Source organism: Bubalus bubalis, chromosome 3 (assembly GCF_019923935.1).
Source record: "Bubalus bubalis isolate 160015118507 breed Murrah chromosome 3, NDDB_SH_1, whole genome shotgun sequence".
NCBI lineage: Eukaryota > Metazoa > Chordata > Mammalia > Artiodactyla > Bovidae > Bubalus > Bubalus bubalis.
The window spans coordinates 138237522-138250360 of NC_059159.1; the positions used below are offsets into that span (position 1 = coordinate 138237522).

The window sequence follows — 12839 nt, forward strand, 5'->3', positions numbered from 1 at the left end:
CTTCGTAGAACCATTCAACTTCAGCTTCTTCAGTGTTACTGGTTGGGGCATAGACTTGGATTACTGTGATATTGAATGGTTTGCCTTGGAAATGAACAGAGATCATTCTGTCATTTTTGAGATTGCATCCAAGTACTGCATTTCGGACTCTTTTGTTGACCATGATGGCTACTCCATTTCTTCTAAGGGATTCCTGCCCACAGTAGTAGATATAATGGCCATCTGAGTTAAATTCACCCATTCCAGTCCATTTTAGTTCGCTGACTCCTACTTGTCCATACCTCTCCTAAAACAGACATCCAAGTAATCTTGATTTTTGATACCCCTGATACTTAAAAATAAAAGAGGAATCATTTGCTCTGTGACAACCTAGAGGAGTGGGATTGGAAGGAGATGGGAGGGGGGGTTCCAGAGGGAGGGGACACATGTATACCTAATTTCTATTCATGTTGATGTAAGGCAAAAACCATCACAATATTGTAAAGTAATTATCCTCTAATTTAAAAAATGTTTTTTTTTTTTTTTTAAAAAGAGGACTCATTAAGTAGACCAATTCATGACCAATGACTTGAGGCAGAAGTACAGCCCTCCTCGTCAGTTTAGGGATGTCCTAGATCTCAGGTGCCCCTCTCATTCCTAGTTTCAAGCATCTGTGAAGCAATTTCCCCAGGAGCAGAAAGCAGCCTTTCAATGGAAGGAGCAGCTGGTGGGACATAATGCTATCTAGCTTCCTGGCACCATCCCCAGAGTGAAATTTCAAATCACTGGGCCTGTTTCTTTTTCCATTCCATGTCCTCCCCCAAAGGTACCTCCAACAAAAGCAAATTGCTCTAACATAGGCAAGGTCTTTTCCCATTGTTAACAAAACTCACTGATAGGCTCACTAGTTCTTTCTGGCTGCCAACACAAAAACCTCAAGGTTGTAATTATATTTGGAGGAAGTTCAGCATGTCCCTGCATCCATGATTTCCTAGGTCATCCTATCAGAAAGGGCGTCCAATGGCCACATGACACAGAATGCCCTAAAACAAGGGTGCTTGCAGAGACTGCCCCAGAGGTATTTTACAAAGTAAATTTGCTGTCCTTGGGTAAGTTTCAGAATATCCCTTAAGTTAGAAAAGTCAATGGCACTCATGTAAGTGGGTTAAACAGATGCTTAGAGATAGGGAAGTTAAAAATCAAAAGCATTGGGTTCAGTCTCCCTGAAGTCTATAAACCAACTACCTACATCAAAGTCCTGGTATAATTCCTCCTCTGGCTGGCTAGAGCACGTCCTTAGCTCTAAAGCAGTGGGGGTGACTTCCCTAGCTGGGTTTGGGGAAAGGGGAAGTGTGGAAGAGTAAGCAGGAAAATCCAGAGGATGAACATAACAAATCAAAGCCACAGAACTAGAAATATGAAACCCAATTAATTATTTCAAAACTTCATCTTTCCAAAGAGAAGTTACCTCAGCACCTGAGCAGAAGTAGTAGAAAGATTGCATTTAGGAAAAAAATACTTGGATAAGCCAAGTAGGATCTTTTTCTTCTGGAATTATTTCTCCCAAGACTTCCACACTTGTAGCCTCAGCTTTCTCTTTCAGTAAATGAGGAGAATACTACTCACTTTCTTCCTAGTCTTAAGCAACTAAGATTATATGAGTTCTTTAGAAGATAACTTCAGTGGGCATTAGAGAGGATTTTATTGGCCAGTATTCAGTTTGTCCCTTCTTACATCAGTATTTTAAAATAATGGAAATTCTGGGCCTTTGCTATTAAATAGTAAAGGTAGTCATCACTTACTGATTCAGTCCTCCCCGCTCTCACAGCATATGGGACACAAGACATCTTGTCAAACATATGGTATTCCAAGTGTAATAGTGCTAAATATTTAATATTCCACAATAGTGTACTGTAAATCAAATTGTGAAGAGCTGTGGGCAAACCACCAACTCCCACAACAGAATAAGTTCCACATCAGCCTTTCTAACTAACTTGATTTTTTCTTGATTAGCTTTCTATCTAAATAATTCAATATTTTCCATGGAGATAAAGCACACGAGCTGGTTAAAAACAAACAAAAACCAAACTAACATTTGTCAACTAATCTCTGCTTAAGACTCTCATATCAGCATATCACTGTGTCTTTGAGCCCTTTTTTAATTATTCAAGGTTCTCTTCCTCCCTCTTGTCTCCCCAAAGATCATAATAATGGCCATCCTGCCTTTGAAAGACGTTATCGTTAACATTTCTAGGTTTTAGACTTGCCAATCATGGCTGTATTTCCTCATGTAATTGCCTCACCTAGACCTAGCTAATGCATGTGTACAAGGATGCTAAGTCACTTCAGTCATGTCTGACTCTTTGTGACCCTATGGACTGTAGCCTGCCAGGATCCTCTGTCTATGGGATTCTCCAGGCAAGAATACTGGAGTGGGTTGCCATGCCATCCTCCAAGGGATCTTCCTGACCCAGGGCTTGAACCCATGTCTCTTATGTCTCCTGCATTGGTAGGCAATTTCTTTAACACTAGCTCCATCTGGGAAGCCCAGCTAATACATAGTAATAGTAATAATATCAATAATAAAAATAACACATGCTATGTACTCCATATATATCATTTATTAAGCATTTACATATCATATCTAATTCCGATATCAATTTCATATGTAGGTGTTGTTATCTATATTAATAATCAGGACAAAGACTCAGAGAAGCTCATAACTTGGTCAAGATCACACTTATTAACCAACAGAGATGGGATTTAATTTGCATCCATGTGATTACAAAGTCCAAGCATCTTTCTAGGTAAAAAGTCCAAGCCTCTTTCTGAGTACAAATTTCATACAATTTTGTATAGTAACTACTCTGCAATCCATGTGGAAGTTACACTCACATTGCATCCTCAAAAATCAAAAGGCAATAACAGCTAAATTACAGGAAAAACAGAACTATTCAGGCAACCCTCTAAGCAATTTAGTGAATACATCAGAGAAGATGGCTTTGTTTTGGAGTGGCCCTTATTTTTTCCACTAATCTACTACCTGAATCTGAACACTAAAAATTAAGCTAAGTCACATCAAAATATAAAGAACAGTAAGCACATAACCCAGAAACTTCAAGTTAAAAAAATAATTTTAGACATACAGAAAAGGTGCCTCATCTTTCCATAGTGTTAGCATCTTATATAGCCATAGAGCAATTGTCAAAATTAAGAAACTAATATTAACCCAATACTATTAACTAAGCTACAGACTTAACCTGGAGTTCACCAGTTTTCCCACTCCTACACTTTTCTCTGTTCCAGTATCCAGTCCAGGATTCCACATTGTCTTAGTTGATGTAGCTCTCTAATCTGTGAGAGTTTCCCAATCTCTCCTTGTCCTTCATGACCTGAACATTCTTGAAGGGTGTGGGTGAATTGTTTTGGAGAATGTCTCTCCCTTTAGTTTGTCTGATGTTCCCTCAAGATTTGAATGAAATTATGCATTATTGCAAAGAATACCACCGAGAAACAGTGCCCTTCTCAGTGCTTGGTATCTGGGAGTCCATGATGTTGGTAAGGGTTTTTATTGCTGATGTTAATCCTGATTGCTTGGTTAAAGTGATGTCTGCCAAGTTTCTCCACTATAAAGCTTTTCTTTTTCCTCTTGTAATTAAAAAATACCAGGCTGAGAGTGGGTTGGGGAAGAGGATACCTTGAGACTGCACAAATATCTTGATTCTCCTCAAACTTTTATCCACTAATTTTAGCATTTGTCAATGGATCTTGCCCACGGCAATTATTATTTTGGCACTCCATTAATGGCTTTTTATTCCTCTCATTCTCTCTATATTTATTAATTGGAACTGCTCTGTAAGGAAGAGCTACCACTTCTCCTCCTCTTATTTATCTATTCAGTTATTTATTTATATCAGTATGAACTCATGAATATTTATTTTATTCTATGGATTATAATTCAGTACTATTACTGTTTTGGTCACTTCCGTTGTTTCAGTTCCGGTCATTGGCAGTTCTTTCATGTTGGCTCAGTGCCTTTCCTAGTGCTCTACATTTTGGTTTTTTGAGTTTGTTTTTTTTTTTTTTTTTCTCAGATTTCCTGGTGCCACATGATGCTCCAGGCTCACCTTGTTATTTCCCTATGCTGGCTCTAGAATCAGCCATTTCTGCAAGAAGCTCTTCTTCCTTTTATTAACATGGTGTTTGAAACCAAGATCTGAGAGCTAGGTGTGCTCATTACTACTGTGGTATCATTGCCTCCAAGCCAGCTCCGTGGATGGAACTTGGAAATATACGTATACATACTAGCTATCCACCTTAATACACATACATCTTTATTTCTGTACTTATCTCTGTATATTTAAGAACATGAATTCATATTTATATCTGAGTCCAATTTGAAAGATTTTGCTTATTAATGTTTTATCCAGAATCTCCCCAGTGAGAGGGTTAAGAGGGACAAAAAAGGCTTATGCATTTAAGTGATATCCAGTTATTGTCTAGGCCAAGGGTCAGCAAACTATGGCAAACTGTCTTTTTTGTGAAATACTTTCATTGGAGAAAAAGTTTTACTGGAACACACACACATCCACTAATTTAGGCACTGTCTACGGCCATTTTCCATTAGAATTTAATTACTAAGAACCGCAACAGAAGTTTTATCAGTCACAAAGCTGGAAATATTTTCTGTATAGCCCTTTACAAAAAGGATTCACAGGTTCCTAATCTAGGCTGTGTTTCAAATTTTCACTTGAGAGATAAAATGGAAATAGTGTGGCTTTAAATACCATTCTTCCTTCTACAATTACTAGCCATAATTGTATCTCTGGGCCTCAGTTTTCCCCTTCTGGGGGTAAGACTAAAGACCATATGAGTAAAATTCCTCACATATGATAAATGCTCAACTAATGGTAGCTAGAATTACTTCTGCAGGTAGGCTGTTAATTTTGTATAAAAATAATTTTCAGCAGTGGTTAGATGACTGATGTTGTTCATAGTATCTGTGTGGCCAGGGGAACTCTGAACCATAATTCTAAATTCAAGTATTTACTTCATCACTCGTTACCCACAGGGCCTTGGGCAAGTAACCATGTTTTTGAGCCGGTTTCTCTCTCCATGGGCTTCCCAGGTGGCACTAGTGGTAAAGAATCCACCTGCCAATGCAGGAGTCGCAAGAGACATAGGTTTGAACTCTCTCCATACAAGAGTAATATCTTCATAGGCCATAAGAAATTATGTCTATAAATATCTTTATGCCATAGTCTCCAACACTGGTCAGAAGTCAAAGCTAGGATGGCTGCATCAAAATTAGAATCAAGATGAATTAAAATACCTATTCCTGGCCCTGGCCCCAGGAATTCTGATTCAGGAGGTCCATACTAACCGATTTTAGCAAACACCTAAACTGACTTAGTTGCAGGGCTAGTCTGGGAGTCACTGTTACTCAACAGTAAACACCATACAATCCCCTCCGTGATCTCAGCAGTCCCACATCCTCACAGTGTCCTGCCACCTTCCTCTTATTCAGGTAAATACTTGGTTAATTCAAGGGTTCCTGCAAGTGCTACAGGAAACTAAAACCTCCTTCTTCTGAGCCACTGCCTTATATCCCTTTATAGAAGGTTAGGTCCTACTGAAATGCAAATAAGATTCTCCATGTTTCAGAAAACTAATCTATCCCTTCAATATCCTTCTCCTTTACAAAAATACACTCTGTGAGCCTCTCCCTCACTGTATAAGGTCAGTAAACACAAAACCAAGAAACAGGAGGGGAAAAAGAAATAGGAAAATGACCAGGGTCACTGGTAAGGAGGAGAGCAAATTAAAAAGGGTAGTCACCCCCAGCTGATCCCTTCACACACTGCCATGCTTATCAATAGAGCAGGGTAAGAACAGAGACTGGAGCAGATACAGGGCCTTTTTACGCATAGCTGGGACCCATGCAGGAATGAGAAGCCCTAGGTGGTAGGAGCTGGGATGGAGATTCCTGGGGTCTTTTCAATGTGAGGGACACATATCACTGTGAGTTTGGCAGATGTCATATCTGAACACTCTTAGACTGGTACCCCCGCTCAAAAAGCAAGACTACTCATGCACCAACAGAGGCCAGAAAGGATACATGTGTCCAGGAATAGGAATACAATATACTCAGTCACTCAGTAGTGTCCGACTCTTTGTGACCCCATGGACTGTAGCCTGACAGGTTCCTCTGTCCATGGGATTCTCCAGGCAAGAATACTGGAGTGGGTTGCCATTTCCTACTCCAAGAAATACAATGGGGGCTGTCAAATTCGGTGGTTCCTAAGGAGAAAACTTCAAAATAACTTTTGGGCTTCTCTGGTGGCTCAGATGGTAAAGAATCTGCTTGCAATGCAGGAGACCCAGGTTCAATCCCTGTCTCAGGAAGATCCCCTGAAGGAGGAAGTGGCAGCCCACTCCAGTATTCCTGCCTGGAGAATCCCATGCACAGAGGAGCCTGGTAGGCTACAGTCCATGGGGTCACAAAGAGTCAGACACAACTGAACAACTAACACTTTTCAAAGCAACTTTACCCATTATCTGCCAAAGTTATTTTTTTTTTAATTGAGGCAATAGTCACTAACATAACATTTTAAAGTATACATTTTAGGTGGTATTTAAAACACTCACAATGGTGTATATCTATCACTTCTATCAAGTGTCAAACATTTTCATCACCCTAAAAGAAAACCTCGTGCCCATCAGGCAATCACCTCCTTGTTCCCTGCTCTAACAATGGCTTTTTATAGTGAAAGGTGGCTTTTTCTCTATAATGAGATTTTTATGTAATGACTGTCTGAGAAGCTTTGGCAAACTCTAGGTTCAAAGGGCACAAGAACATTCTCTCTTCAGTCAGGTGGGATCAGCTTTCTGGAAAGGCTTACAGTTAAATTTCCCTTCCCCCTGCCTCAATAAGCCCAGTGAGAACAGTGCCAAACTCTTATATACTCTTATACATACAAAGACATATATACACATGCTCCGGGCTGGTCAATAACCATGTGATCAATAATTATGAGATCAAATGTATCACAATTGTTCTAAGAAGAACCTATTCAGCACCCTCAAAGGCTGAGTGCCTCCCCAAAATGGATCTAGATGTGGTCTACTCTTACCCGCTGCTTCTCTGGGTCCACATAACGAATGCCAAAGTAGTCCTTCTCCAGCAAACTGTAGTAGTTGCAGATGTGGTCAATAAGAAACTGCCCTTTGGTCTCCCTCTGCAAAAGAAGCACGTTTATGTTTCAGTTAGAGTTTGCCTTGTACACTCATGTCTAACATGTGCCTCATTCACTCCGATAGGGCTGCAGGTACAGAAATCAATTCACTCATTCCAGTCTCTGGAGCCGGGCTTCCAAACTCTTGAGTGCAATCCACAGTGAGAAACTCATTTTCACACTGTGAGCCATTTTACACACACAAACACACACACACACACACACACACACACAGGAAACCAAAGGGACACCAAAAAAGGAACCAAAAGAACACCAAACAATGCCCTGCATGGATGCAGCACACTTAACTATTTAATTCTAGTATTGCCACTTACTTTCTAGAATGCTATTAATGATTAGAATACTGATTTCATAGCTCAATGTCTAGTAGAGACCCATAGTTTGCAAAACCACACACAATTCCACATACTACACATCTGGCTGCTTGCTCCAACTGCTCTGTAGTATTCATTCATTCATTCTTCACAATAGCCTTACAAGGAAGGTCCGCATTTTAAATCTAAAGAGAGGTTAAGTGGCTTGCCCAAAGTCACAAAATATGTATGGAGCAAAGCAGGATTTGACCTAGACCACCAGGCTGCAGAATCTGGGCTCTGTGTCATTTTGCCTCTCTAGAGCACTGGTGAACCTACTGGGACTCTGCTAGAACACAAGGTCTAGATGGTAAGGAAATGCAATGAATGTATCAGTGGAACCACCCCAATTCCCATCAGGGAACCCATCAGCAGGTGGAAAACCTGCTGTCTCAGGCCTCACAGACACATCACATCCATAAATCAACATACAAAAGAGTGTGGTAGATCAGGATTTGGGGGGAAGACCAGGACTGGGATTCAGAGACAGGTCTGGGTGACCTTGAGCAAACTTCCCAGCTGTCTCCACATCAGTAAAATGAGTTGGTTGGACTAAATTCTAAATTGGCTAGATGATTTTTCCCTCTAAAGTTCTATGAGTAAGAGACGCATCCGCCAAATCTGATTAAGATAAATACCATTACAACAAAACTCCTTAATAGCAAGGACTCTTCCAAGCCCTCATCAGGATATTTGATAACTTTCTGCTTCAATCAAAGTCGCTGACAGACCCATGGAGTGTTGTAGGGATGGAATGTGACCTACAAAAGTAAATGAAGAAATCAGAGACCTTAAGTGAGCCACTCTTCCAATCCACTTTAAAACAATTTTGGAAGATTGGTTTGGTCTATGCTACATGATTATTTTTTCATTAGAAACCGCTACCACCAGATGAAGAAGTCATTCACTGGCCTGGGATGCAGGGCACTGAACAAAGGATTAGTGCTTATAAGCACGTACTGTGATGTGAAGCCTCAATTTTCCTGAAATCACTTTTAAGTATAAATTTGGATGAGCTTTTAACCTTTTCTTTCTTTCTAACAGAACCCATTTAATGTAGCTCAAAAGGGACAAAACGTCAAAATGGATAGATTTCTGTAATAGTTTTTAAACCAGGAGGCTCAAATGACAAGCTGTATCTGATGACAGCTACATTTGATGTCCAGAATATAATCAATGGATATAGTACCTTTCAAAGATGTATTCTGCAACCCGTCCATCTTAGATGCAGCTGCAGGATCAAGTCACTGAACATAACACGAGTTCATCATTCTATGATTAGATTGCCAAGCTCTCCACAGCAGAATTTACTATGGTGGACTACCCCCAACATATGCGAGACACACAAGACCTGTGGGTTAAGGCAATGCCTTGTAAAGATGGGCAATTGAACAGGCCTTGATTATGCAAGACAGCTACTGTGCCCCGAAGAAGTAGTACTCCAAAGCACAACAAAGATTTTTTTTAATGATTAAGCACAGCAACCAATATATACTCTAAAGCAATATCTCTGACTACTTAAGAATCTTGAGAGAAGGAAACACCACTGCAGACAATGTAGTGACTGGATAATACAACTCCATCAGAAACAGGGATCAATGCCTCCCACCAAGGCAGATGAGGCCAGTTCCCATGGGTCTAGGCTTCCGCGTGGATTCCAGGTCTGTGCTCCTCAAAGCACCACTCTCAGTCCAGCAATATTGTAGCAAACTCAGCATGACTTAGAAGGGAGCTTGTTGGAAACACAGAATTCCAGGCACTGTCCTAGACCAAGTGAACCTAACCTACACTTCAGCAAGATCTCTCGGTTATTCATACGCTCATTCAAGTTTGAGAAGCAATGGTCTAGAGAACTTTTCCCAATATGCTGCTGCTCCTGCTGCTAAGTCGCATCAGTCGTGTCCAAGTTGGTGCGACCCCATAGACGGCAGCCCACCAGGCTCCCCCGTCCCTGGGAAGAGTGCAAAAATTGTATCTGTATCCAGAAGGTACATTTTTTTCTCAAGAAAAAAAAATGCCAATTTTTCCCCGTGAATTGTCTATTCCTAAGTCAGAAAGATCAAAGATTTTTCCAGCCTAGAGAACAGAAACTGCTCAGAATCTGAAACAGAAACAGAATCTGCAGGCTGTCCGCCAATCTCATCATCTCTAGATGCTCTGTGTTGCTTCCTTTGTGTTGTTCCTTGGTGCCAAGGAAGCCAGTTTACATCTTCATGTTCTGCTCTGTTCCACTCCTCCCTGGAAAGCATGACAATGCTCTTAAGTCATGGAAATTCCTATCAGTCTCATTTTTGTGCATGAAGCCCAGCACTTGGCTAAACAAAAAGACCACCTGGGCCCAGTATCAAGAGTTGGAAAAGTTTGTTTGGGGATCAGTAATGCAAGAGTGTAGAAGTCCAGCAGCCAGTCCCACACACCTCACTTCAGCGAATGAGCTTAGGGGTGATTGCTGGTTCTACCCCACACCTCTAGCCCCTAGAACTCTGGTGAATGACTCAGACCTTCCATTGGTTCCCTCCTGAGGTTTCTGATAGTAGAGGCCATTATTCACACTCTTAGTGTCTACCTAAGCCAGTGTCTAGCACACTGAGTGCTACTGAACCAAAAAACAAGGCACTGCTTTCTCTCATGGAAAACCTAGGTTCTGGAAACTAACAGTGAGTCTTGAGCAAGACACCTAGTTCTATTTTTAGAGATTCTTCAAACATAGTAGAATTAGTTGACTTTCACCCTAATCCTTCAAGGTCTACACAGAGAAGTGGTTACCAAGGATTTCAAGTATTAATATAAAGACTTCTTTTTAATGTCAAAACTTCATTGATTCTCCCACAAGATAGCAGTTATATTTTTAGAGCCAACTGAAGAGTAAAGAAAAATCAACTAGCTTCCTTAGAGCTGTTACACAAGTTGTGATTTATTAATCACAACAGCATTTCACACATGTGGAGAACAATAGGGCACAAATGTGTGAGCAGGGCCTTCTACAAAGGTCAGTAGGATGTTATGGTCCACACCTCAAGAAAGCACCTGAAATACAGACTTTTGATGCCATCTCGAAATGAAGTTATATAGTCTCAGGGTTGAAAGAATAATCTGTTTACCATACACAAACTTGCATCCCAAAACTGGTCCACACTGTGAATTGACACTTACAAAGACTATCCTAAAATATTGTAAATATTGTTGTTTAACATTTTTGTGTGCTCTATTGTGTTGCTCAGTCATGTCTGACTCTTTGTGACCTCATGGACTGTAGCCCGCCAGGCTTCTCTGTCCATGGGATTCTCCAGGCAAGAATACTGGAGTGGGTTGCCATGCTCTCCTCCAGAAGATCTTCCCAACCCAGGGATCGCAAGCACATCTCTTGTGCCTCCTTCATTGGCAAGTGGATTCTTAACCACATTTTTAATGTGTTAAAAATCTAAACCAATCCAGTCAAGGTGTGGTCTATGGACTTGCTAGAATGTAAAATCTTTGTTACTGGGCCATCATAAGTGCAGAAATTACAGTAATTTATTGTACTGTGTTTTCTACAAGTATTGGTCAAAATCAGATTGGGGGAATAAGATCCAGTACTAGTTTCTCACCAGAGTTTAACACACTGACCTAAACCAGGCTGTCATGTTTGAGGGTTTGGTATGGGGTCTCTTTATACCAGGAGCCTCAAACAGTGAAGGGGGCTGGGCCCTCTCTCCACCTCCTCTGTCCATTTTTTTTGACAATCCTTATTTTGCATGTGATCCCTGAACATCTTCCAGTAATCCCACATTATCTCAGGGTTCTCTTTCACAGATTAGAAAAGAACCTAATTTTCACAGTCAAAAACTAGACTATTTTTCAGAAAATCCCTCTCTCCTCCTCACCCCCAAGTTTGTACTAGAAAGCCTTAAGTCATAAAATCTCTGAGACTTAGTTTCTTCTTGCATGAAAGGGGAATAACAATGATAAATCCCAAATCTACCCCACTGGGGTTAATTTGAGGCTCATTCACATATTTGTTAAACATCTGTCATACAACAGGCATTGGGATAGGAATTAGAGAAAAATAATGAGCAAAACACAATCTATAATCTCACAGACCTTAAAAATCTGTGGCTTGTAAAACATGAAAGCATTTTTGCAAACTGTAAAGCACTATACCAATGTAAGATATCATTACTACTAATAATTAGAATTATCATAATCTTAAATCTTTGTCTCCAGTTTCATAGCCAAGATACAAGAAAGTTAAGAAAAACAGTATTCACGTCTGAGAATTGGCCTCTATGTGAGAAAAAGTGAACAAAGAGACAAAGAACTTTTTTTTTTTTTTTGCTTAACTCCTTGTCATCAGTTGCTGATGTGCATTTACTTCAACTCCCTGGTTCAATGACAAGGTTAAAACAACAATATATTTGTGCTTTAAGAAAAAGAACATGAAAAATCCACTAACTAAATCAGCCATGGCTTATCTTCAGTGAAAAAGTATGGCACATTTCAATTCCTAATTCCTAAAACTTCAGGTCAAGATTTTTGTTTTTGCTGAAGAATTCCTTTTTATATAAATTTTAAAAATGTTATTGAAATATAGTTGATTTACAATGTTATGTTAGTTTCACATGTAAATCAAAGTGATTCAGTTATACATACATACAAGACATTTTGCTACCTTTTAGATATTGGTTAAATGAGGAAAAGAGTACCAACCCCCAAAATACTTAGTGTTTTGTTTTAGCAACACAAAATACTTATGTGTTGCTATAAACCAATATTTAGGGTTTGAATAGGTAACTTCAGGAATGAAGGTATGAACATAATAATAATAATTACTATATACTGAACACTTACTGTAACCCAAGAATTGTGTTACATACATTTAATCTCCTAATAGCAGTTAGATTATCAGGTAACTCATGTTCTCCCCATGTCACAGATTTTTTAAATGGACTCAGAAAAGTTAAGTTTGTCATGTTACAGATTTTTAAAATGGACTCATAAAGGTTAAGTTCGTGTGTCAAACCGAGGTCCAACATGCCTAAGCAGTTGTAGGAACCCAATTTGCAATATTCCCCCTTTTCTCTATGTAGAGACAGAATAAAACAATGGTATGAGGATTAGGGAACAGTATCAAGCGCCCCAGTTACTAGAATTTGGACCCTGGCAGGAAGACGCACTGGTTATCGACCATTATACCAGATCTAAAGAGAGGCAGTTATATAAAATACAAACCATATTAGCATAGACGTCAACAGGTTAATTGCCCAGCATTCCT

At 39.8% G+C, this 12839-nt stretch overlaps 1 protein-coding gene across 14 annotated transcripts in view; it reads right to left on the reverse strand.

The window, feature by feature from the left end:
- The window catches only part of FRMD3 (FERM domain containing 3), a 380275-nt gene that overhangs the window by 179401 nt on the left and 188035 nt on the right, over nucleotides 1-12839 (reverse strand). For all 14 annotated transcript variants that reach the window (XM_044940217.2, XM_044940218.2, XM_044940224.2 and 11 more), the window contains one exon: nucleotides 7113-7217. In XM_044940217.2, the coding sequence (XP_044796152.1) occupies nucleotides 7113-7217 (105 nt within the window). The remainder of the gene's footprint in view (nucleotides 1-7112; nucleotides 7218-12839) is intronic.